Here is a 27,962-nt window from a genome sequence, read left to right as displayed (position 1 = left end):
ACAAAAGAAACGAAGAAACAGGCCAGATAAAGGTTTGAGGCTGTCAGTGATGTTTGGACGAATATTTCAAAATACTGCTCCGATGGCGGCTGGAGGAAATGTTTTATCACGCCGTCTCCGTCCTTCTGGGTTGTGTCATGCTTGGGACATACGAAGAAGTCAAACATCAAAAGCTAACACACCTGCAATGTGTCCTAATGGACAAAATCTGCAATGGACAAGCTTTTAGTGGGTTCATGCGGTTTGATTACATTGGACTGTATATAATTTTTGCATCAGCTAAATCCTTCGTTCGAGGCGACTTGGCTTTATGGTGTAATTCCACTCCGTGTCCAGTGATATCTACAAAAATCTTAATTGCACTTAAATATCAACTGTTGAGGGAAAAAAAAAAAGCAGAGGTTCTGTTTTAGATGTCCTTACTGCAAACACTCATCCTACACAGCTCTTGAACCCTGGTGAAGAATTGGATGTCTCGCCCGATTTCACACCTCAGGAAAATGTCTCCTCAGCCAAGAGCATATTTACTCAAACCATCCTGAAAATGTGTTGCTGCCACCCACCTCCCTACCCAGAGCACGACCCCGCTGTGGGGTTATGTCGAATGTTTACACCCGTATGATTGGTGGCCTTTCCTTTCACAAGCCTGGCGCACCACTTCATAAAGAGACGGCACTTAAATTCTTCAGCTGTCCCGCCGAGAACCTTGGATAAACATGATAAATAGCGAGCTCGTCAAGGTCGCGCCAGGGCAAATCATCCGATAAATAACTCACAGGGACCTCTGAGAGATCCACGAGCATTTACACGACTGTAGAGCCCATTCCTCAGATAAAGAACATAAAGGGAACGCCCTTCTGCGCTCTATTCTTTTTACTGATGTTAAAGCTGTCGGGTTTGGAGAGCCAGAAAGCAAGACAGGTTCCCACCATCGCAGTGAAGATGTTTAAGATGGAGAGCCAGATGGAGGGAAGAGCTTTCAGGGCCTCTTCAGGCCGCAGTGTTATGACTAGAGAAGAAGTGACGGGGAAATCTAAATCCAAGAAGCGCTCCCATGACAAATCTCCTCAAGAGCGCATTCCATCACGGATGGCCAAGGGAGCCCTCGAGAGACATTCATAGCACACGCTTTTGAGATTTTCACCCAATCGTTCACACAGAGAGATCCTGACAGAGATGTTTCACTTGCTTCAAACCAACACTCAAGAAGAGTGCTGAGAAGTGCTGTCAGTAATCACTTTCTCTTTCTTGAAAAGTTAAATTGATTGAGAATTCAGTGGGGTAAAGCTCAGCCCTTGCATTAAGCATTTAATCTTTCAGTGCTTACTTCCAAATTACTAAAAGAAATGATCACTTATGTCTTCAGTATTTAGATATTATAAAATACATAAATAAGCAACGTCAAGGCTGCTTAATCATTCATAAAGAATAAAGCATCTTAACCTGATCCCAAGTATTTTATTAACTACTGAATGTTAAATATAAATGTAAATACATTTGTATATTACTGATAAAAAATATTTTTAAAAAAACGCAAAGCTAAATTACATCAATCTCCTGGCAGCTGTAACAGCTAGCATGAAGTGAAATTTTTGTACTTCTAAATACTTCATAAATTCATTAGCTAGCTAGTCAAATCTCCAACGCGTTGCCCAGTCTCAAAAAGCAACAACTAACGTATAATGTATAACAAGTATGCGCATTAATAACATCCATGGAAAATATAGTGTGCGAACCCCTGGCAGGTTCCACTTTTCCGTACCTGTAGCCATAGTCTCTCATTACAATTACAATATTTTTATTTTACAATAATGAACTCAAAACATTGTCCATTTACTTCGACCCAACGCAAGGGCACTACGCCAGCAAATCTTTCAAGCAGGAAAATCAAGAAGAGACAAGATTACTAATGTGAGATGGGGGAAGGGGGCGGGGTTTCCAGTGTGTCTGTTAATACTGGAGAGTTCAAAAGACATGCACAACTGTCAATCATTCCAGATTACTGTGTTGATTGGATCATTTCCCACTTTACAGGGGGGGAAAAAAAAGACTGCTATTACGCATTTTTGAGTGATAACTTGTAAAATACCAAGTTCCTATACAAAATGCGTCAAGGTTGGCTGGCGCATAATATGTTTAAACAAACATCAAAAGTTTTGAAAAGGTTATTTTCGCGAAAATCAGAAGAGAAGAGAAAAGAAAAGAAGAGAAGAGAAGAAGGAAAAAAAAAACACTGGTGACCATTATATCAACAGTCTACTGAATCCGCTTGTCTGCCCGGCAACCGTGAATGAAAAATGAGCAATTTGTCAACCGCTGAAATAAACAGAGAATTAAAAATGAACCCAAACTAACATTTAAATCTATTAGCCATGACCTTTTTCACCACTGTCCACTCAGGATGTTGTTTTTGGGAGATAAAAGGTCACCTACAGAACTCTGGACTCTGGGCAGATGTATCATCTCAACTGTATTTATGGAAAAAAAAATAAGTCAGCGCTTTGTGTATACAGTTGGCACACTCACCGCACTAGCCACCTCGATCTCGTATACTTTCTTGAAGGACTCTCTGTCAAAGAAGACCAGTTTGCCGTTCCCTTGGTCTCGCTTCACTGAAGTACCCGTCACCAGGAGTTTATCATCAGGACTGAAGCAGCAGTCTGTCCTGTGCTCAGACACGAGATAACACACAACTTTATCAGCGATTAAGTGCGTTATTTAAAGCTGCTTCGCCAGGTTTATCAACATACTAGGATAACACGGTGAAGGCAACGACAGTGAATATTTAGGCTTACATTGGGAAGTATGAGCACAACCCCGTGGCAACATTGAGAGGCTTCTTGAAGTTGCGAATGTCCCATGTCTTTAGAGTGTCATCCCCTGTAAACACACAAACAGAAGAAAATGTCAAGATTGAGAACAGTACTGAATGCCAAGATGAGTAATTTGAACATCAATGCAGAGGGAAAAAAATATCAAAGACGTTCCTCTCTCTCCCATGTAATTGAACGAGACAGGGAAAAAAACTGAATAAGATCGATTGTGTTAGCGCCTGAATCAGAGTCAGTGTACGCTACAGCAGCTAGGCAGACTGTTCTGAGGTCAGACTTCACTCAGATGCGTCACGCTGAAGCTTGAGTAACGCCTGGACTTGGGATCTCCAATCGCTGACTAAAGCTCCATGAGATGAACACAAGCCAGCTGGGAAGTGCATACTCAAAGGAAGGCCTGTAATGCAAGCCAAAACTCAAGCGAGTGTGTCCATGTCAATCCTGCCAGCCATCCTCAGAGTCGCATGTCACTTCGGTTTCAGAGCAAAGAAAAGATCTTTATTTTTCTGGAACAATACAGCTTTGTGGTCAGGGTCAGACGTTATAACCCCTAGGTTAGGAATGGCTAGGGGTGGAATAGCAGCTCTTTTTCCCCCTCAAACAGCAATACTGTTGATGTAGAGCATATCCTACCTCCTCGTGAAGCCAGCGTGGTTCCATCATAGGAGAAGGTGAGGCAAGATGTGTCCGAGCCGACAGCATGGGCTTGCCGGCAATGGAACTTGGTATGAACCTGGATAGACCCAAAAAAAGAAAAAGAAACATTTGTAAGTAAATAAAATCCACCACCCACATTTCTCATCCGTGAGTGTGTGAAAACATGTGGTGCACACACTTTCGGAGACCCAAGTTCCATTATCGGGCTCCTGCCAAGCCACTTTTATACTATGTGAAGAATTTGCATTTGCCACTTAAAGTCTCTTTCATGCTCAGTTACTCCAAGTGGTCATGAGCTTTTTATTTACTGGAGGGGAAGAAACATACCATACTTGACTTCCACCCAGAAAATGTTTGGACCTCCACAATTTCACCACTGTTTTGATGTAAAAGAGTATTTGATTAAAAAACGTGCATCGTTGTTTACTTACACAACCAGATTTCCATCATCTTGTTAACATTACCCTTTTAGCACTGCTAAGTAAAAATACTAACCTACTAGGAATCAGTATAATATAATAATAATAAAAAAAAACTATTTCAAACTAATAAAATGATCCCATGATGGGATGGAGTGCAAAGTACAACTCTTTGCTTTTTAAAGTGTTTTTACTGCTGTAATAATTTGTACTAAGCCCTCTGAAGCCCAGATGTTCTCCTGAGGGAGGAGATGGCAGCTTAGACTTCCCACTCAACGGCAGTATGAAGGACCCAACACTCTGCCAAAACAGAGTCATAGACCAAAAATCTGGAGAATGTGCATTTTATACCTCTGTCAAAGCTGAACTCAAGCCATTTCCTTATCACTCCAAACAGGACCTGAAATTATGAACACTTCCTAGAAGCAAAGCGTCCACAATAGACTGTGACACAGACTTCAACATGGGTGAAGACTAAGACTTGTTTTCATTTTGGTGTTTTTTTTTTTTTTACTTTGCTCTACCTTTAATTTATATTTCAACAAAGTACACACATAACCAATAAGTGGAAAGGAAACATGCGTGTCTCAGTGCTCGCAGAACTGAAGTGCTCTCTATGCACCATATCCATATACCTACCACAACGGCACACATTGCCCCGCCTCCTCACGAGCTTTCAACCAGCGCAGCTCAACAGCTAAATTTCTAGAACGATCTCATCTACATACTGTGTGATAGCTGCAATAAACATGGTATTAATGTAGGAGATCACATCACGCAACAAGTTCATTTATGTTCAAATGTGAGAATACGAGTCTCTTTCTATGACTTGCATGAAAGAAATCAATAAAACAACAACGTTTTTGACCATTATTGGGAGCTGATACCATGGTAACTCGGATAAAGCGTCATCATGCACAGGCCTAAGTGCAGCAATTTCAGTAATTGCAGCTTTATTTCATGCTCTACACTGCAGTCAAAGACATGGACAATAGTCCTTATCCTACGTGACATTTATTGCTCTTCTGTCATGTTTTGTCATCCACTGATGCTCAGAGATAACAGTAAAGTTGAACTGTTAATCCAAAACAGACAGTAAAAGCCTCTATTCAGACCCATCAATAGCAGTGCTTGAGTAAAGGACTGCAGTGGCACATGTGACAGGATGGACACGTGCCTCACACCACACGAGTCACTTCTCCACGGGATAAAATCTATAAAAGCTTGCTTCATTCACAGGAATTTTCCTTTTTTTATATATATATATATATATATATATATATATATATATATATATATATATATATACAAATTTTAACATGAGAACAATTTCATTAGTAGAATGCTTAAGAGAGTGTTTTGGATGAAATTCAAACTTTGTCTCCAAATGACTAAATGACCAACAAAACTTATTTCCACATACCACCAGAAACTAAATCAAAGCCACTTTCCAATACATATGCACATAAAACCCATGTCGGCTGTTAGTCATTAACACTATTCTAAAAACAAAGGGCATAATAAGCTCTTTTTGTCCACTTTTCTTTTCAACACAGAATGAAGCACTATCCAAGGAGCACGTCCAAGCAGGTGTTCTCAAGATGGGCCGAAAAATCCATTGACTGATTTCTAAGCACCTATCTGTTTAACATTTCATTCTTCAGTGACAAAGTGTGCCAACTCATCAGGAGCCTCAGGAAATGACATAACGCAAAGACACATAATTGACAAAATCTGCTGGGATATTTTTGCAGTCTTTGTGAAAAATAATTCATAATCTTGTGATATAGAAATATTTAATCTCAGTTTGTCTCTCCTTGATATGGCAAAATGCAACAAGCAACAAGCCAGGCTGCGTATATAACGTAAGAAGACCAGAGCGGAAAATGGCTTGGCAATGAATAGACATTGGATAGTGGATGGAAAATAACCACAATAATTGCTGAGGCAAAATGAAATAAAGACTGACAGAAAATAACACTAGCTGTAACCATGAGGAGTTTCGGTTGGTTGTGTTGGGTGCAGCGAATAGGAAAAAGAGAAAAATGATCTCCGGTGTGTAGAAAGGGACTCCTAAAACAATTGGTGTTAGATTCTAAATCAAGTCTTTCAAGGAAAAATCCACTCTGAACAGCTTGAATATTTATCTTTAGAATGAACATAATCCTCAGTGGAATCCTAGATTCATTTTGTAACGAAATTCTGAGTTACTGTTGTTAAACATCTTTCATTGACCTGTTGCTCTATTTTCACTTTGGTTTCCTACGTTACCCACAATGCCAATCGCCTACCGGCTAATAGTGGCACCAATGGGATTTAGCCCAACTTTCATCCTAATATCTCAGAGATCAATAACTAGCCGAGCCGAGCCTCTGCAGAAACTCAGTGCAACTCCGTCATATACCTGCAATGCGTTCTGGAACTTTCTGATAATGTTTTCATTTGGAAAATGGTGAGTGAGAAAAGAATCTCTTGCTCTTTTTTTATGATCAAACAGCAAAATCTGACCTTCATCCCTTATGTTTGAGATCATTAATTTTGTCTTCTATTAAATGCCATTGTAATTGTGCTAGCAATAAAGGAGGTTTCCTTTAAGAGTTCCCCAATACAAATTTAGTACTAGATTTAACATCTTTTACTACCGATGTAGAGCCAAAGATGTTAAAATAGGCAACTGTTCAACTCAGTGGTGAAGGGATGAGTGAGGCAGGGTGACGTCCTGGGGTACAGGCTATGAGAGGTGCAGTCTTCAGCATATTCACAGTAGCAGAAATGAAGTCATTATCATGGACTGAGGAGATAACAGCGCTTCACGCAACTTAAGCTCCATATTACAGTCCCCAGCTCCCAACACTGCCAACACTTTGCCAGACCAATTTTCTCTCGTCTAATTGGTCCGTGTTTCTCCCCGACTCTTTTGGAGTCTCGTTACCAAGCTGAAAACACTATCTGTCTGTCACCACCTGCTCAGTGTGTTAATGGAGCATGGCTGTGCTGATTACTAAAAGCTTGCCAGGCCCACTTCATTTGAATTCATTCATGACGACGCAGAGTGTTAAATTAAGAAAGGGCTGGTACATTGGCTTCTTATCTCTGTCAAGTTTGGCACACTCCCAGAAATGTTTTCAGGGACTAAAATTCCAACATAGACTACTCCCCAACTTCACATGATGCAAGCATGGAGGCTAAATTCAGCCGGATAAATTCTAAAAATCCAATGTAGGCTTGGTTTTGCAGGCCAGATCTGTATTAAACATGCCCAAGAAACACAGTTTACACACAGCTAATTGTTTCAAACAAAATTCTAAAAAAATTTTTTAAAAAAAGGTTAAAACCGGATGCAGGACTTGTTTTCAATTATTCTAAAATCTCACCCCGTCATCAGTGTGGCCCAGTGTGGCCAAGCAAAAGTGCATATACGAAGGTTCGGAGAGCAAAGTGGATTGCAACCTTCAAGATATTGAAGCTTGTGATCAGAAATGTGTACAGCTCCATGAACCATAGGTAGACATCTGAGGCCGAGCCACTTGGCCCAGCACCTTCTCCAGTTCCAGTGTTTGGCAGTGGAGCAGGTGGGATCCTGCAGCTCCTGAAAGTCTTTTGAAGCTTTGAAGGTACCTTTGGTCATGCAGAGACATTTGGTAAGGTTTGACAGAAGAGCCCTGAAGCAGGAGATTTGATTAGGGTTGACGTGACACATCCAGCTACCTTCCATAGGCCCTCTCATGATGGCAGAGAGGTTGTTGTTTCTACCAGAGTTGAGGAAATGGGTCAGGTTTTGGCCTGACCAAGAACCCCAATTATTGGGGAACCAAAAGCAAACCTCTGACCTCTGATCCGATCAATTCTAGCATCTGAATAGGAATCAGCCGGAGCAAATTTCATGCTCTGGCTCGTCTTTTGAAAAGTCAGGGAGGAGACAGCTTGGTTACCTTTGGATGATCAAAATTATCCCTCTTTGCAAATAGGTTTGGGCTGAAATGACAGAATTTGAAAACAAGGCTACTGATTAAATTAGGTCATGTGAAGGTTTCAAATGGGAATGAGAGTTGATTTTTTTTATAGCACAGTATTAATAGTTACAGCTAAGTAGTGCTATAAATACTTAAGTAAATAATTTGACATTTCCTCACTTTGTTACTGCAAGTTAGGCATACAAAGACACTGAGATTTAGCAATGACTGGAACGTGGATCTCGCTCCAAAACCAGAGTAAATATTGGTGGGCCAAAACTCTGACACAAAGTTGGAACGTCTCCTTCGTTTTTATGACTTTGCCTTGAGAAAACTTTTCAAGTGTGAGCAAACTTATCCAGATGTTCTGTTAAAAGGAATTCAGTCAATATCCTCCATCACAGCAGGAGGAACACAATCAAATCATGAAACAGGGATGTTTGCTACTTGTCAAAAAGCCCTGTGTCATTTCCATTGCTCATGTCTGAGACTTTTTTTTCTGCAATTTATTCTTTGATTACAAGAATGGTGTCAGCTGCTGGGCCTTCAAGCTGAATGATGTGTTAGGAACAGGAGGAATGTGTGAAATATGGCATGGATGGGATGGAAAGAGAAACTTCTGGATGCCTAGCAAACACACACACATTCATACAAGTTCAGAAAGCTTTTAAATGACTATGTGTGCATATGTAGTGGCTTGGATTCTTGCATGTTGCTGACTGAGAAATAAGAGCAGCTGTTCAGGGCTTTGCAGAGCTGGACACAAGCAGAGGGGGCATTATAGAAAAATTCACAAAGGGAAAAACAGAGAAAGGGAATTGATGGTTACTCGTTTATACGTGTTAGTTTACTTGAATTTTAGAGGTTGATCCTGAAAGAACATCCTGAAATTACATGAGAATAGAGTGCATGGTTCTGGGAAACTTATGGCAGGAAAACTCTGGAGGGAGGAGAAAGTCTCAAATCCCCAGCCAGGCTGTTCTACTACATGGGTTGGCTGTAATTTCTGCAGCCAATATATTTCAATGACAATAGACATGACACCTTTAGCAGTGCTTGGAGAAGATCTTTCTCAGGCTCTGAGTTGCATCCAAGTCTAGCACCTCCTTCCTGCTGAAAACAGTCTAGTGAAGGTGAAAACAGGAAATGATGCAACGATCTCTCTGAAGGAGTGTAATGGACATTTTCCCTAAGGAAGAGTGTCTCAATGTGTACAGTTTAACCCCAAGATTTTCTGGAAAAGCCAACTTGTGCATGTAAAGTACTTCTTCATAAGGGCCAATCCATCCATCCATTCTCTGTACTGCTAATCCTACACAGGATATATGACCCTTATATATTTATAGACTATGAACTCTATACCTTACCTAAAACCCAACAAGTGTCTCTTCTCTGACAGGTATTTTTAAAAGCTTCTATTTTTATGTCTCTATTTACTTGCCAATATTTGGTTTTGGTTTGGTTTCAGCAAGAGATGATAGAAAAGACTGAGCGCATAACGTAGTGTCTTTATACTGAAAATAGTGCAAACTTTCTTCCCACTGGGTACAACAGTACCAACATGTCAGTTGGACACGGTATACTGCCTGTGGTTATTTCTATTGGTCATTTTTATAGAAGGTATATAGATGTTATTGTTAACCATCTCATTTGAGAGTGCAAGTCAGATGAAAATGCATTACCTAGAAACCATCAGAAAGTAAATCTAGAGCTATGGTGCAAAGGCAAAGGCCAAAGATGTTTCAGGAACTAACAATCAATCAGTATTTAATCTGAGTAAAACCAAAGGAATCATTGCGATCTACTTCAAAAAGCCAATCAAGTCCAGCAGCCATACTCATGAGAATACTTGTCTATCCCAATAACAGTACATGGTACATGACCGAGTCCAACATTATCCAGCAAATTGATGTTGTCTGTCTGCATGTTCAACTTATGAGTAACGGCTGAGGAGGTAAGCCACTGGCTTAAGGAAAAGATCTCATCTAATGTGGGACGTTATAATTCAGAACAAAGTTACAATATACAAGGGAGATGCATTAAGTTTAGAAGCTACTCTACATTTGGTTGTATAAAAAAAAAACTTTAAAACAGGCAACATCCGTTTTCAGTAAGGAATGTAGAGTGCAGAAAGTCTAATAACCTGGATTATCCTGGGTTGTGCACTATACAAGAACTGCACATTTCAATGCAAGAATTAACTTCTGACCCTGCCATAGCTCTCCCCATTCTTCATGACCTTTAGAATCTAAAGGGTAGGCAGAGTGTCTGGACCACATCCTAGAAGATGGGGCATGGGCCAAAGCTTGGACCTTAAAGAAGCAAGTTGTTATTGTAAGCCGCTGGGGAATGCTGGTTAAATATTTAGTTTGCAAGAACAACCTGTAATAAATTAAAAGTTCTTCGCCCAATGTTTGTGGGTCAGCTGCTGCAGACAGATGCAACTGGGGGTCTGAGATCAGAGCTTGGCAGTCATGACCAATACATGTATTCAATGAATAACATATTTGCATTCACTTGCTGGTTGACAGTTATCTGATTAAAAGTTTTTGGTATTGCAATAGCAGATGGTCACATATTTTCTCAGTCATTCAGACATCCCCTGTCCTCTTCAATGTAGCACCTTCACAAGCTACAGAAAAGGTTCACAGGCATAATATTAGCCAAACCTTTGGCCACTACATGGGCAAACGTGGCAGCATGGACGAATAACACATTGTGTTGCCAACTGACTTATTCTGTCTTTGTCCATAAAATGCAGGACTCGGGCCAAGAAGCCAGGAATGTAAGACACCTGGGGACATCGTCTGCTATCTAAATAGAAATAACTTACAGCCATTGACATGGGGTTCTGCAGAGTGTTAAAGCTGAGCTCTTAAGTCCTTCTTAAATAAATAACACTGGAGGGTGAGCCTTTAGCCAAAAGGTGATGGAAAGAAAATTCTCAGGCAAAATCAAAAATCCCATCAAGCCAGGTCATTCCTTGTTTGAGGCAAAAGAGAAATACATGGAAAACTAAAAACAACAACAGAATGATGAAAGTTAGTTAAATTTCCCACTTCTTCAATCAGACAACTACTTTTATTACTCTTGTACCTCCTATATACGTGGCCTGGTTTGCACTAGAACATATGTAAACATTAAAAAAAAACAATCTTTCATTAGAAACACTCACACTTTCTATCATAAAATCAAAAATACACAAATAGAACATTGGTCAGGTTGCAGCAGGACAGCTGTGAATGAGTTGATGAAGAACTACGAGTGCCTAACCCTCCCATTCTATCTGTCAGATCCCTCAAGAGGAGGCATCGCCTGGTAATTTCCTACAAGCTTTGGACACTGAGCAGAGCTTTTGAGGTCAAGGGTTCTCAGACTGGGAGAGGATGATGGAGCAGCCTGAACTCCACACAGAAAAGGAGAAGAAGCGAGTGTCTGATCAATGGTCTGGTTCCATTCAGGTCACAGTTTTAAACCAATGCTACGGATCACAGATTCACTGTGTTTTCGAGCACAGCTCAGTGTTCAGCCTTTACAGAAACTGATACAGACACTCTTAGTACATGTACAGTTCTTTATCTGATACAGGTGCCTCAGATGCCAAAACATACAAGTTGAATGTCTGAGTCAAAGAAAAGAAATCCACAGTTTGATTGAGTGTAATTAGCTACCCGAACTATAATTAGCCCTACAGGTTACCTCAATATTAGCTCTCTTCAATCACATCATCGAATATTTTTTTACATGAGACAGCTCCTTATCATACCTTTCCAAAAGACATACATGACTAAAAATACAAACACACACAAGCTTCTACAATCCTTCTGCCAAAAGACTAGCGCTCACCCTGTCTGCCTGCAGCCTGGTTACATAAACTGACAAGGTGGATCTGAACCCCCTCCCCTCCCCCCAACCTTTATATTCCCCCAGGTCCAATGGAGTTCATCAGCTCTGGCTCTGTAACAGCATACCTTCCATTGCTCTCTGGGTCATGCTCTGAACCGAATACACACCACCAGTCCACCCTCAGGGTTGAACGAAAGGCACAGATCCTCAAACGGCCCCACATCTGCTCTGAGACCAGTACACAGCACAAGTCAGCTCTGACCACAGTCTCTATTCATCCATGTCAGGACTGAGACTAGGCAGGAGGACACCCAGGCAGCTTATTTACAGAGAAGTGCTTCCGTAACCTTCACCTTCCTGCTGCCTAACACTGCAGAGACCTGGTCAGTGTCACTGGCTGCATTAAACACTGACCCTCTGTAGTTCCGGTCAAGGCATTTGCTGACCTCTTGTTCCCGTATGCCAGGATTGGCATGACTGTGGCCAGAACCATTTTACTGCATTTTTAGACAAAGACAAAATATTTCCCTGCAAAAGGAGGGCCCACCTACGACAAAAATCCTAACCACGTACACATCCAACTGAGAAGCCATAAAACAAAAGTACACCAAAACTGCTTCCAATTATCTATTACAGAAATTCAATATGACTTTAGAAACAGTGGAAGACTCACGCTTAAGTTTCTGTCCCAGATCTGGATGGTACCATCCTGGCAGCCTGCAGCGATCAGCTTGCCATCTCGACTGTAGGTGCAGCAGGTGGGGGTTACTCTCTTGCCCTGCATTGATCGAGGCTTGAATACAGACTTGTGCTTCTTGTCGTTGTTCAGGTCCCAGGTCCGCACAGTTCTGATAAAAACAGAGGCCAAAGAACAGTCATAAAACATGGAAATGACTGCAAGTCATCAGTGGTATATAGTAGACTTTAAAAAAGACATTTGAAAATGCTTGTTTGACCATTCAGAAATTCAACAGCTGTCTGCGTGCATCTACTATTGGGTGGATGCTATTAGTGTTGGATAAAACTCAGCTACTGTGAGCCTTTTGTCCATTTCTCAGCCAGTATTGCTGAAATATTCCATCAACAAGGAGGAGTCATAAAAGAAGAGAGGAGTAAGAGAACGCAGGGGTACGGTAGATCAGCATTACAGGCATATTCGAAGGTTCCATGAAATTCCAATTTTCTTCTCTACAGCTGCTGAACACATTACAGATGTTAAGGGAGGACAGGAGAGAGAAAAAAAAGCAAGAAATAAAAACACAACAGTTGCATGCACATCTTTAGCATTGGGGAATTTAAAAAAAAAAACTGAAACAAAATGTAATGCAATTACCAGATAGCAAAATCTGCTTTTTAGTGCAGGATGGTGACACACCTGATGCGCCTGGCTTATGCAGCTGCCAAAATGCAAACAAGCAAAAATCAGTGCTCAAAAGGGAAGGGTAGTGCCAGTTGGGTTCTATTTAGGTCAGACCACTGGAGAGTATGCATACTGACATGATAGACAAGGTACACAGATACAGCAAAGGCAGATGGAAGGAGAGAACACAGCAGAATGGAGTTAAAGGCAGGCTGTTATAGCTATTGGCCAACATCTTTTTTTATCTTAGTTACAAAGGCAAATAACACTTCATGAGGTCATGATCTGCTAACAGAAGTGAAGACCTTACAACGCTTGCTTGTTTTTGTTCAAAAAGACAACCTCACCACTGACTTCAAACCACTGGGATCTTCTGCAGCAAAGAGGAGACACATCAGGGAAAAGGGCTGATGGCAAGAGGTCATGGTGAGTCAACCCATTCAAAGATGAGGCACACCAAGCAGACAGGACCAGCAGGCTAAGCGTGTCCAAGTACTTCTCCATCCCACCATCTGCTTTAACTAGCTATGACCCCTGATGTCACAGGGTCCTGAATGCACTGTAAACACAACGATAGCCACGATAGAGGCCAGGACTGGATTCCAGCACACCTACATAGTCATCATGTTTAAACAAAGGAAACAAATATCAAAAACCCTGTCTAAGGATGGTGGTGAATTCATCACATAACAGACATCTACTGTGGCCCTAAAACACAAATTACATTAACAAACCAAACCAAAACAAACAGCAAATTCAGAAACCCGACTGGAAGAATTGGAAACGCAACAGCAAATTCAGAAATGCGACAGCAATGTCAGAAACATGAGACATTAAAAAAAATCAATATTATCTCAAAACTGAAAGGGTTGGTCCGTACTGAATATCACATGCTTGTTGCTGATTGGCTGCAGTGCACATTAGTTTGAGAGACCTCAGGAAAAGGAGATATTCTAAATGAATCCCCTGCTTTTATTTCTGCTTATTTTTCTATCAACAACATTGATCTGATCAAGAAATACTTCTCACTATAATAACAAATTACTTTGTTTTTCCTACTCTAACTAGGTAAGTGACTAAAAAAAGCCTTTTTCCTTGTGATAATCATACACCGTGTACAATCAGCAATGAGCATGTGATATTCAATAAGGACCTATCCTTTCCGTTTTGAGTTAATGCTAATGCGTTTTCTAATTAGCTGTCGTGTTTCTGAAGTTTGCAGTTGTGGTTTTGGTTTGTTAAGGTGATTTACACTTACGGGCCCCCACAGACACTCCTGTTTGGTCCCCTAATTAAAAGCTCCATACCTTTTAGTAGACCAATGGAATTGTAAAAACAGGGGTCAAGAATGGCAAAATCACTGGATCACTGAGCATCAATCCTAGACATAGTAGCAATGTGACTATGAGAAGAAAAGAGATTCAGTCGTCTGACGACAACAGTAATGGCTGACTGTAACTGTGACAGATGGCTCCACCTGTCTCATTTGAGCTGTCTCTGCGCTGTTTACATAGGATCCTCCTGCACACATCATCCCGTCCTAGCCAGTAACACAACCTTTCCAAGAGCACAAAAGCAACAACTGAAAAGAGTTCAGTGGTGTCCTGGTTTTCTTGACAAAATATAAAAGCTTAAGAAGACCAGCTTTAACTTGAGAGGACAAGTGATATAGTGGCCTCAGGGTCCTGGTCATTCCTCTCAGTGCTCAGCAGGTTGTGTATACCAAATTGCAAATGAAGTGCTCTTATAAATCTTTATATTATAAATGGAAGTGAAGTATGTTTATCTGAATATTTCTGGTAGAACTGGAGTGACAAAATTGTTTTTTTACCGCTTTCTTTTTCAATGTGTTAATTCAACCCACACTGAGGAGGGAATGTGATAAAAGACGATAGCAATACAATCCCAGTCGTGCGTGGGCAGTTTACGACCCAACACAGCCTTTCACACATAAACCCAGAGCTATTAGGCGGGCAAAGACCCCCCCCTTCACCTTTCTCCACCTCAACAGATGCTATCTTGCCAAAGGCTGGCGTTTATGCCTGGGATACACAAGTGGTTGGAAAAATTCCCCAGATGGATGGATAAGGATGTCAGTATAAAATAGTGGCTGATCAAAGCAGAAGGATGGGCTGAATGGGGTGGAGTGTTGGGGCCCTGGGAGGTTGACTATGTGTTGTCACCCTGCTGATAGTGAAGAGAAGCTGGCCTTGTTGTATTCTCTGCATCAAGGGAGATAAGAGGGGTGGAACGTGTCAGGCGAACAAATAAAGTTGGGTGGACAGTAGGGGTGCCTCTGCCAGAACACTTGAGAAGAAAGCCCTTAATCAGAGGACAGACTGTTAACAAGGTTGAGCTTGTTAAGGACTTGAATTAAAGCTGAACACACACCATCAATCCTCTTTTAGTGGGGTTTCCGAAGTGGTGACTACTAACTCCCAATCAGGTGCGAAAAACTGGATGCGTCCACAATATCTGTGAGGTGGGGGAGTGCGGTTCTCAAGAAGTATAGCATCAGCCATAAAAACTGAAATGTCTGAACGGTATGTACGTTATTTGACGAAGGCATGGAACACTTCATCTGTAAAGGGGAGTACGGTTTCAGACTCACTGGACTGTAGACGAACCTGACATGTCTCCCACCCAATGCCCCGACTTGTTTCTGGAAGGTAGAGTTCACTCTAGTGAAAGGCCCAAATTAGGCCATGGTAAGCTGCATGAGCATAGAGTTACGTATAGAAAAATAGGTTACATATTGTGGTGACAACTCTGGCATGCAAAAAATGAAGAGATATGAAGTTGTCCCAGAGTATCGAAGAGGGTTATCTTACAACAAATGAGAGTAAAATGAGACTAAAGAGGCAGGCCACTCACTTAAAGGCAAACTACATCTCACCAGACTATTATGTTAGGCATGGTGGAGAGAGACATTTATCTGCAATGTGAAAGGTTTATGTAGTGTGTTTTTAATGGAATTTAAGCTGAATCCTGTTTTTATCCTCTCTGTGCCAGTTTAGACACATTCTGAAACATCAAATGGGAAGAAAATTTTTCAGTATAGTGGAATGCCAGCAGGAACACATGGCACACCACCACTACAGGCTTGGGCAGAGCTTTGTCCTGGGCCAGATCCCAACACTAACACCTGATATTCAGGGAAACTGCAGCAATTTTTCTATAGCAAAAGATTCTTGAGTTGGTGTTACAGATGTGAACTGTAGAAAGGAAAGTGGCTCCCAGAAGTCATTCCAAAAAAAAAAAAAATCTGATTTTACAGCTTGCCTGCAGCAAGCTGTGGGTGATAAAAGCTGCCTCATGAAAGGAAAAAGCTAAATAAACCCTACTGGAAGCTAAACTTTCAGAGGTGCACTTATGAAAGCACATAAAGCACAACAGGTGAGTAGCATTTATCTCAATGCAACTCTGACTTAATTTAAACTCCTTTAAACTGTCCTAATCCTAGGGTTGTATCTCTAGAAACCAGAAAATGCTGAAAATGAAATTCTCACAAACATGTTCACGACATTGATCAATCAGATTTAAGTACATTTAATTTCGTGAGTAGAATTTCATATTTTTTTACATTTTGAAGAAAAGGTACAACATGTAATATCAAAGAGCAGTCCTTTCCATGGTAGATATAGTACAAATAATATCAAATGTCATAGCTGAACATTTCTACAGCCAGCATTCTTTAAGTATGGAAATCCCCATCCAGAAAACTTCTAAAATTAGATGAATTTTAATGTTATCAAAGGACCCAGAGCATAGTTCTTCACCACACAACTCAGCAGTATATTCAATCAGCTTTTAAAAGGACGTGACCAGGCACTTGGTGTCCTGGGGGTCTAACCAGCCCTCTTCCAAGCTGAATGGGACTGACCTGGAAAAAAGTGCTACATGGATTTAACCATGTGTGATGCACTAGCGTGTGGACTTAAAGGCAGGGAAGATTTGAGATGAAGTACCAGTGGTCAGGGAATAAGAAGTGGCACATGACGGCTCTGTGTCACTTATCGTTATGTACACATCAGCATACCTCTTATCTTTGACCCACAGCCAATTGGACTAAACATACATGCTTCACTGAGCTAAATGGTGTACGCTGCCTCTGACACTCCCTTCCCTTGTTTAACACCAAGCACGGTTGTTATTTTCTGTTACTTGGCAGGAGCAAGAAATACAAGGGTATACGAGTTGATCACAGAAATCCCCCAGATAAGTGTGCAGCCCCTGCGGTGCTGAACCGACCCTCAGCCAGGAACAGCGAACATCTGCAGTTGCTTTGGCTTGAAATTTCTCACTGTTTTCCCACCTCTTCTACAGCCACAGGACGATTTCCAGAACACAAGGTAAACTGGAAGAAAACAGCTTCACATGTGGAACTGCAGGCCACACTGTAAACATTTGCCAGTGTGGACGTTTTCAATAACGACAATGATCTCAGGTTTCTTCACTGTGGCCTGTCAGGGGCATTACAATAACCAGGAGATAAATGCTCATAAGTACAATCTGTCTCAGAATTTTGTTTTCCATAGAATACAATTTTTATGGAGTGTGATGTATTTATATTTATAGAGTGTGATATATTTACATTCACGTTTACGGCATTTGGCAGACGCCCTTATCCAGAGCGACCCTACATGCATCTCATTTATACAACCGAGCAGTTGAGGTTTAAGGGCCTGGCTCAAGGGCCTAACAGTGGCAGCTTGGCGGTGCTGGGATTTGAACTCATGACCTTCTGATCAGAAATCCAAAATATTTCTATTTGTATTATAGAATTATATTAGCATAAAACCAGATTGCTGGTTGTTGGTCAGTCTCAAGCAGAACACGACACTGACATTTCCACATTCTAAGATGAAACCTGTAGGGTGCAGAGGGCCAAATCTGTGTGTGACCATTTCAATGAGGCTGATGGAGCACTGGAACCTGCAAAAACACCAGACTTCACTCCAATAAGAAAAAAAAAACAACTTTTATTTATTATTTGGTACCAAAATAGGCAATATGAAGCCTGAGGTGCACCCAGTCAGTGTAAGAGTGGGCTAAAAGTGACAGGAAGTGACATCTCAACACACCGGTGGTTTCCTTACCTGACAGGACTGGTGGTGTTATTAACCATGACCAAAGGCGTAATCAAATATTAGGAATAAAATTGGTTATATTATAGCCATATAATAGCCATGATGGCTGGATTAATACATAGTATTTAGAGGTTGCAGGGCAAGATTCAGTAACCACAAAACCCTGGAGGGAGACTTGGAGATCCTGAAGATTATCTGGGATTATATCCACTAAAACCACAAGAGCAAATGATTTTTTGAAAAGACTTTACACTGTGACGTTCAATAACTCGCCTAGTACATGTTCGGCTAGGGCTCAAACTGACCTTTGGGAGGGGAAAATCTGTAAAAGCCATGAAATTTTTAACTAAACTTGAGGTCTGACTAAGACGTGAGTCAGGGTGGTTATATTACTCAAACTCTGAGTCACAGAGACCACTGCAGCAGGCACAGCTGACCTTCGCCTCCTTAACCAGCTATACGTATAGGAATTCTATATTGAGCTGGAGGGCTCACGCTCCTCAAGGGGCCGGTCTCCATACTCAGATTTCTGCTCATCTTTAAGGATTACTCACCCGTCGTTGGAGCAGGTGAGGAACTCCTCTTTGATCTTGGGGTGCCAGCAGCCGCTGTTCAGCATGGCCGTGTGTCCCTGTGGGGGAACACGAGACAAATCAGGTCGTTATCGGCCGTCTCCATGCCTCAGGCAAAGAGAACGAGGGTTATATTATGAAGGCGTTTAGCAAAGCAACAACCGTTTCTTGAGTCATCTGAAAATACATAAAGAGACATGACTAGCCAGTTTAACCAAACAATCATTATATAGAAAGAGAACTATAGCTTGTATGTCAAACAACAATTTATTCTATATCAAAACAATAGAGGCCATCGTCAGAAAAGTTAGCCGAATCCCAGCCGCCTTCAAATGTTTCAAGCTGTGAGATCACTCAGTATCATCTTCAAGTCATTTCCTGTACGGTAAAATTAGTCCTAAAAAACAAGCTCCTAGTGAAGTTCCTTATATACAAACACAAAACACCCGAAACCTGAAATCACACAGTGTGGAGGTTTTGCTCTAACTCTAGAAGCCTGAAGCTGCCGTTAACCTACACATACATACCCATAACCTCACCACCAATTTGGCCTGTTATGGAGAAGCAGATCAAACGAGCAAGCGCTAGTTCTCCTTACTGTTCCGAACACTGCACGCTAATCACGTCGTTAATGATATGACAAAGCTAATTTCTCCCATACGGAAAGAGAATAGCAAGATAAACAACAGCGGTCAAAGCAGCACGGCTTCGTTTGGATAGGAGGAAGTGTTCTTGCTATGCACATTTGATCCACTCTACCAACAGTGCAGGAGAGCAAATTGGCAGTGGACTAAATAGAAGCAGACAGATGCTGGGATCTATATATACACACACACGTATACACACAGAGCAAAACATGCCAAGCACCCCACAAGGAGAAACAGCTAAATTACAAACAGAAGCAGGAAGAAGTGTCACTCTAGATTTTAGGAAATCTGTGTGTGTGTGTGTGTGTGTGTGTGGGTGTAAACGGAGAAGATCCGTGAATTTTATGTGGATACAGCACATTAGCCTGGGTCACCTTCACTGGGCCACCGCTCACACACAAAACTGCTTGCAAATTGGGGGCCAATGGAGCAGCACAGTAATTCTACAACTGGACGGTTATAAAAAGGCACGCCGATTCACCCGTTTCTGTGTGTGTAAGAGAGAAACAAGAAAAAGAGAGCTGACCAGGTGCACGATTTGGTGACCCTTTCCACTCACTGATGCAGGAATTTCAACCGTGCTTCATTGAGACTTCAACAAACAGTCTACAGATGTAGCAAACAAATCGCAGGACGCATCCATAAACTATCCAGGTCACTGCTCAGAGAAAAATCACTGAAAAAGAACCTCTTTGAAATCCACACAAAAAAAAGACAAACTATCCAGATCGTCTGTAAATAGACACAAACAGTATTTTTTTAATCTGGTTTAAAATAAATCAAGAGCCAATTCCCGGAAAACTAAAAATCATCCAGGCTTTTAAAGTGGACCAAAAACTCTGTGTTTTATGTTTAAGGGATAGTGAACAAGTTTGTGTGACTCTGACACAGAGAAAAAGGGAATATAAATGAAATCTACAGGACTGTTAAAAAAAAAAAAATAAATAAATCTTAGGCACATGTAAAGAAAATCTGAAGCAACTACGCTTTAAAAAATTAATGAAAAAATTTATATATATCAAATAAATTTATATAAATAGAAAATCAAATCAATATTTGCTGTTATCATTGTCAGTGTTTAATAAAGCTTTTATCTGAGAAAATGATCCACTCCTTAATATCCTCCTTCCTTTATATGGTTATATATATTATATATTATATAATGTTTTAAATGATTTTAGGACAATATAATGCAGCTATGCAATTATAATTATAATTATTATTATTATTATTATTATTATTATTGTTCTACTACAAGCACCACAAAAGGAAACATTTCCCTTCATGTAGTGTGATCCAAGAAAGAAATGTTATATAATAATAATAATAATAATAATAATAATAATTTGTTTATTGGTTATATGTCTCTAAAGGATAAAAAAGGGCCTATAGACACGTCTATAGTCATTTAAAGGAAAGAAAGGAACTCTACCTTGGTATTGGCCATGTCCACAATATACTGGTCCCCTTTGATGCACTCTAGGACTTGGAATCCATCCCGATCCAGGACTTTTGCTTGGGAGTTTCCTGCCACCACCAGGATCACATCACCGGTTATGCTATACTGCAAGGATTTGATCTGGTGACTGAAAGAAAAGAACATAAATATTACATTAAACATGTTTACATTGGTTATATTCACCAAGTCATGCTTGGCTTATTTGGGTTAAAGGTCAGTTGCTCTAAGCGACAGATGCACGGTGAGACATTCAGACAATCGTCACTAGGTTCTAAACAGCGAGGGGCCACACTCTCTGTGTACAGGACACTCAGAGATTGCATGTGTCTGACTCCACAGTCAAAGACATCTGCCAGTTGTGCAAGACTTCCAGCCTCGCAGCATGTTACGTAATTCTAATCGTGAAAAGATGCCTGTAAAAAAAATGCCAATAGAACATAATATTACTTATGGTAGCCATGGTGATTTGAAGCACAATATCAGCTGAATGTAGTTGCCTGTGTAAGATGTTTTTTGGTTTTCATTTGTGTAGACAATTTAGGGTGGCTTTGGAGTTTTTAAAAAAAAAAAAAAAAAATCTGAATATCATAAAGACAAAAAAAAATAACAAGTCCAGTGTTTTCAAACTCTGACTGTACCCGCCGGGGCATGACGATAAAACAATCCTAGTACATACACTTTTATTTTGTGCAGACCCATTCTGGATTTAGTCAGCGTAAAAAAATTCGGCGGGGCTGTTTTGAAAGCTGAAATGTATTAGACATAGTCACTACGACATGCAATGGAATTAGCTTGGAGGATATGTCAAAGCCTGACTGAGACTCATGTACAGGAGCGAACTCAACAGTCGTTCACAGCCTTTATAGTCTCCACATGGGCAATATTTTGTTTGGCTGCAATGCCAGGAGCTTATTAGAGGGGGAACGGCACTGTGAGCTGATGAGACGCTTAATGTGCCGTAGTACTGCTGTCTTCGTACACAGGAAAGCCCACTCCATCTCAGCCAATTGGCTATCAATATCTTGAGACTCCTGATTTTCTAAAGACACCCACTATTTAGGAGGCTGAGACATATCAACACGCAAGCCCTGCCCTGCCCTGCCCTGCCTCGCTGCATCTGGCCTCAGTTAGTCCAGGCTGAGCCAATCCTGAGGTCAAAAACACAACACTGAAAAACACAGTGGGTCAGGCAAAGCTGGAATTTCGGGAGGAATACCAGCCCTTATATCCAAAACCAACTTCCCAATGGGATATATTATCTTATATAAACACTATACAGAATTGCTGTAAACTAGAGCTATACAATTAATCATGGTTTGGCTCTCGCAATAAACTCTGTTTCAGTGTTTATTGTTAAAAGCTGAAGTTAACTTACAGGCTAACATCACACAGGTGTTTACTGACTGTAGTGCATTAAATCACAATTACCTGCCTCCTTGCCTACTTACTTACTTGCACTCTGTATTTGCCTGCTTTCTTACTCGATTATTTGCCTTCTTATTAGTCTATTTAATTACTCGATGAACACTTGCTCACTTACATGCTTGCCTATTTGCTTGCCTACTGACACACTTCGTTACCTAATTACTTACTTGCCTCTTTGCCTATTTACATACTTACATGTTTACTCAAATACTGACCTACTTGCATACATACTTGCCTACTTACTGCTTTGCCTCTTTGTCTGCTTTCTTGCTTGCCTACTCACATACTTCCTTGGCCACTTATTTGCATGCCTACTTACATACTTGCCTTTTCGCCAACTTACATACTTCCTTGGCCACTTACTTACGTACTTGCCTATTTACACACTTTTTGCCTCCTTTGCCTACTTTCATACTTACTTGCCTACTTACATTTTATGTGCTTACTTAAATACTTGCTTGCCTACTTATATACTTCCTTGTTTTCTTCCTTATCTGCCAACTTACTTACTTGCCTGCTTTCTTACATACATACTTACCTACTTAAATATTTATTTGCCTTCTTATAAATTTACTTGCCTACTTACTGCCTTGCCTTCTTGCTTACTTATTTTCTTGCCTACTTAACTGCTTATTTGCCTGCTTACTTGACTACTTTTTTGCCTGTTTTCTTAATTGCTGGCTTCCCTGCCCATATACAAATTTGTGTACTTACATTCTTTTGTATGTACTTGCCTACTTACTGACTTTCCCTCTATATTCTGGATTTAACAGACTGACTCCATCACTATTAAAGCAGGAGTATTGTTTTCTGTGATAAGTAATCCTGAGAAAAATAACAATAATAATAAATTATTATTATATTAGAAATCATTCTCACCATTCACAAGGCTGTAGGGACCTGAAAGCCTGCAGCGCTGCATCCATCCCGGCAAAGTCCCAGAACTTGACGTCGTAGTCGTAGCCACCAGTGACCAGCCGAGCGCCAGATGGGTCGAGACCCAGTGCTGAGACCTGCACCACAACACCAAGAGGAAGAACTGTGAAGATTTTATTCATCTGTAGGGAACAAACTGATCCACTGGGATGTTTATTAACACTTTATGTAAACCTGGAGGTATCACACAAATCCAACAAAAAAATTAAAAAATATGGGCTGACGAGGCATCAGACCACAAACAAACCTGCTCTATAAAAGCCCTGGGATTTTTCTACTGCTTTAACGAGGATTAATTTAGACTTGCTAAGACTCTGTGTGGCTCAGACACACCGCTAGGTCTGACTCAGGAGCTTTTACAACTCTGCTGAAGGAAACAATTAGGTGAGGAAACCGACAGCAGCCAAGTGTTCATAACTGGATCGCGTTACATAGGCCACCTTTATTACATTTGCACCTTTATTACATTTTGTTTTACAAAATAACAGGGAGAGTGGAGAGAGAAGGTCAAAAGTGTTAAGGGAAAAAAAAAAAAAGAAAGAAAAACTTACTGTCTTTGTACCATGCTGAAGCGTGATCTCATGAGTGTCTGGAATCTTCTTTACTGGGTCCTGTAGCAGAACGCGGGAGACAATAGAAGCCAGAGATGAAAGATCTTTATACAATTAGATCCAAAAGTCAAACATCAGGAAGCGATGAAATAAAAATAGTTTTTTTCTACTGCAGTCTTTTTTCGGAAAATATATTTTTATTGGGTTTATAATTAGTTCAGTCTGAGAAATTATTCCTGAACGAACATCTGTAGTTAGTTGTCATGCACCTGTGATTGTTTACAGAGCAGATCTTGGGTCAGGTTCTGGGGCTACTTAAGTCACACAGTGACCACAATAAAGGTCACTGCACCCGTAACTTTTCACCGCGCTCTGTCTTGCTGGAAGGCAGCATGGGGTGATGTGTGGGACAGATCTGACCGTCACACTTAACACCGAACAAGCAGCAGGGGCAGGAGGTGCACCGAGCAGGAAGTGGTTCTGCCACCAGTCGAGTGCTGCCCTGGAAAACACACGCGTTTCTCCACTCTATCAGCTCTGGTGTTAAGTCAAAAGATGCAATCAGACCGCCTCAAGGCATTACAGAGGAGTGTGTAGTAATACACAACCACATAATAATGACTAAACATGTCATTACAGGGAAGGCGCTTTCAGGAACCTTTGTTTCAGTGATCCTGTTCTGTCGAGCTTGTTATTACAGAATACTAATTATTATTATTATTATTATTATTATTATTATTATTATTATTATTATTATTATTATTGCTATTGCTGCACTCATGTTATTGTTGCTGCATATAAATCATAAACCATCGATCATACAAACAGAACTTGTGAACTCAGAGAAGCTCAAAAACTGATATGATGAGAATGTGGTGCCCCCTAGTGCAAACATCAAGTTGTTGCAAAAACACCCCAAACACTAACTAACAGATCACATAGTAAGTGCTAGGGTTTTTTTATTTGCTTATTAACTTCAAGAGAGGGGGGGGAAAAAGAAAAAACTGGTGAGGGAACGACTGTTTATAGCTGCTACAACATACAGTAAGTGATAACAGGAATTAATTTATTTCGAAGACGTTCCACAAGATTAAATGGAATTATAAACGGATAAAAAGCATGATGTGTCGTTTATTAATAAATTAAAAACAGTAAGAGTTAACAACTTACTGTGCTATAAGAGGAATAAAACACTTCAGGATGTGCTTTCATAGAAAACGAATCACCTGCGGGGTGGTATGAGTAACGCCACTTCACATCTCATCACCACATCGTTGATTTTTCAAAAATATTTTGCATATTTCCAGGAGTCCACAATATTATTATTATTTTTTATGATATTAAAGATCAGGAATAAAAATGGCTTTAATGGCTTAAGTAAGAAAATATAAAGCTACAGGTTTGTCTAATGTGCCTACTATTTGTATAGTTGATATGGCATTATTATTAATAAAATAGAATTTTGATTACAGGGCTTTGATGACATATTGTGAAGAGTGCAATTTTATTACCTTTTTAATATTTTAAGGCTCTCAGTAAAGGTAATAATAATAATAATAATAATAATAATAATAATAATAATAATAATGTATTATAGGTATAAGACCTATAATAAAATTTAATAAAAACACACTTTTTTCCTCCAAAGGTTCTACAACTTGTCAAGACTGAAAACCAACACCTACATCATCCTCCTCTGCCATGGGGTCGTCATCATCATCATCATCATCATCATCATCATCATCATCAGCTGAGGTGCGGCTGAAGCCTGGTGGGAGCGGAGGTCCAATCGGCTCATCATCATCATCATCATCATCAGCCTGTGCAGAGAGAGCGGATGGAGGAAGAGGAGGAGGAGGACCAATGAGCTCAGAGTCACTGCTGTCACTGCTGTCGTCACTCTCCTTCTTCCTGCGTAGGACAAAAGATCACCATATGAACTCGTACAGTCGTGTGGATGATGGAAGGAACGAGACACTGCAGGAAGGGAGGACTTTAGAAAGCAGCTTGCACATCCCAGAACAGATTTAGAGCTACCTGGAAGTGGAAGCAGACGCTCTTTGTTTTTGGCTGGAGGCAGACGTCCTGGAGGAGGCAGCACTGGGACCTGAACCCTGAGACTCCGGCTGCTGACGGTCTTCTGCTCAAACACACAGCAGACTTCTTTTAAACAGCTGCCTATACTACTCAAATCCTTCTTTAACCAGGTCATATCTAAATCGCTATCTGTCCAATACAACCAAAAAAAAAAGGGTCAGACAACTAACCTAATCATTAAACTACTTATTTTCATACCTATTTAGCCAAATATTTAGTATATTTAAAACTAACACTTGGGACTATTAACACTCCATTACATTTAGTTGTAATATTAATTTACTTGTGGAGAGCTTAAGTTTATGCCTTGTAGAATCTGCAAAATGTTGATAATTAAAAAAAAAAAAGGATTGTTCTTCAGAAAAATCCCCCAGGTCCTGCATATTATTTGCTTTTCCACCATCTTTTGCATATTTGACCCCTTTCCAACAATGCTGAGATCCATCTCTTCACACTGAGTACAACTGAGGGACTCGTACGCCACTATTACAGAAGGTGCAAACACTCACTGATGTTCAAGAATGCAACACACTATACTAAGAGCCGGGGGGGTGTAAACTTTTGAACAGGATGATCGGTGTAAATTATTATTACTTTGTCTTCTGGGAAACAATATATATCTTAATATATATCTTATGTAGCTTCTGAAGTGCAGTCCTAAATGAAAAAATAAGATCTTTAAACAAAATAACAATTTACAGCAATTTTATATATATTTTTTTAAATTATTAACATTTTGCAGATTCTGCAAGTCGTATGTAGATTGCAGTAAATCTCCATTGCAGTAAAGTTTATTTTATTGTACTGCATTGTATGTTGTATAAGTCATATTTTGTCATGATATCGTCTACTGTCTATATTTACTTGTGTTTAGTGACTTTTGCACTGTCTGTCACTGGGAACTAGACTTCATCCCTGCCATTACATCTGCCTGTGATAACACTAAAATCTACCACACGTCACTTGACTGCAGGTGACTCTGTCTGGAAACAAACCCCAAAAACCAACCTAAAACCCGCTGACTCCTTTCAATGGCCGTCCTCCGAGTCTGCTCGAAAATAGCCTCCAAGTCGAAGGTCCGAGCTTTTCTACCTGTTAACATGTGACACAGGTATTTTATACCGAAAATGTCAAAGGAAATCATTTACAAGAGCAAGAATTCAGGAATAAGAGTACTTACCAAAACCAGAGAAGCCCATAACTGAGGACACATCCTCTCCATCACCTTTCTTTTCTAAAAACAAAAAAAAAAAGACTCCGAATTTTTTTTTTTTAAATAAATAAAGAAAATAAATTGGACATATAGTGTAGTAGAAGGCATAATTTCATACATGGAGTCATTTGAGATTTGAGTCACATACAGTATTTGTTTGTTTTGCCCAACAAACAGATAGATAGATAGATAGATAGATAGATAGATAGATAGATACTCTTAATCTTAATGTTAAGAAACAATGTCAAAAATGTAACATTCAAATTAGCCAAAGTTAATGTTGCTAGCTGCCTAATAAACTAATAACCGAGTTGACCAATTAAATGTGTATTTCCGGTCCGAATAATAATTCTGTACAACGTCTATAAATAAAAAATAACATTAAAAGAATTTACAATAGAATATAATAATGAAAAACTAGACTAAAAGCATACCATCACTATCTCTCTGTGCCGCCATTTTTCTCGAGTATCAACATTAAAGATCACTTCCGGGTCACGTCTGTGCTAGCTGTCAAAATAAAAGCCGGTAACCTGAATTCCAACCAGCTGCATATTCTTGTGTATTCTAGGTATATTCCCCGTTTAAATCAACAGCATCCTCAATGAATGTGAATGGAAACTATACACAGTTTCCAAGGCGCCACAAATTGTCATTTATCCCTGCTTTACAAAAATCAGCCAAACTGGTAGACCATTTTTCAGCTCCCTTCTTACTTAAATAAACTGAGAAAAAATAGATCAATGGTTACTTTCTTAGTTAGGTGGCTTAGTTGTTTGTCTTGTGCTTCAGGGGTTGGGGGTTTGAATACTGCTTCCACCCTATGTGCACAGTTTGCATGCTCTCTCTGTGTTTTTGGGGTTTCCTCCAGGTACACCGGTTTCCTCCCCCAGGCCAAAGCCATGC

The 27,962-nt window shown here is 40.2% G+C and overlaps 1 protein-coding gene across 1 annotated transcript in view; it reads right to left on the bottom strand.

Moving 5' to 3' along the window:
* The window catches only part of LOC113544945 (WD repeat-containing protein 70), a 38,180-nt gene extending 10,590 nt beyond the window's left edge, over nucleotides 1-27,590 (bottom strand). Inside the window, exons 1-13 of the mRNA XM_026944037.3 lie at nucleotides 27,491-27,590; nucleotides 27,024-27,077; nucleotides 26,852-26,935; nucleotides 25,784-25,886; nucleotides 25,432-25,657; nucleotides 23,747-23,806; nucleotides 23,139-23,272; nucleotides 20,808-20,961; nucleotides 18,711-18,787; nucleotides 12,380-12,554; nucleotides 3,465-3,564; nucleotides 2,796-2,880; nucleotides 2,527-2,665 (exon numbers count right to left, since the gene is read on the bottom strand). Coding sequence (XP_026799838.3) covers nucleotides 2,527-2,665; nucleotides 2,796-2,880; nucleotides 3,465-3,564; nucleotides 12,380-12,554; nucleotides 18,711-18,787; nucleotides 20,808-20,961; nucleotides 23,139-23,272; nucleotides 23,747-23,806; nucleotides 25,432-25,657; nucleotides 25,784-25,886; nucleotides 26,852-26,935; nucleotides 27,024-27,077; nucleotides 27,491-27,515 — 1,416 coding nt within the window. The 5' untranslated portion in view covers nucleotides 27,516-27,590. The remainder of the gene's footprint in view (nucleotides 1-2,526; nucleotides 2,666-2,795; nucleotides 2,881-3,464; nucleotides 3,565-12,379; nucleotides 12,555-18,710; nucleotides 18,788-20,807; nucleotides 20,962-23,138; nucleotides 23,273-23,746; nucleotides 23,807-25,431; nucleotides 25,658-25,783; nucleotides 25,887-26,851; nucleotides 26,936-27,023; nucleotides 27,078-27,490) is intronic.
* Nucleotides 27,591-27,962: the final 372 nt, after the last annotated feature.

This window comes from Pangasianodon hypophthalmus, chromosome 17, assembly GCF_027358585.1.
Source record: "Pangasianodon hypophthalmus isolate fPanHyp1 chromosome 17, fPanHyp1.pri, whole genome shotgun sequence".
Lineage (NCBI taxonomy): Eukaryota > Metazoa > Chordata > Actinopteri > Siluriformes > Pangasiidae > Pangasianodon > Pangasianodon hypophthalmus.
This window is presented reverse-complemented; position numbering and strand designations above follow the sequence as displayed.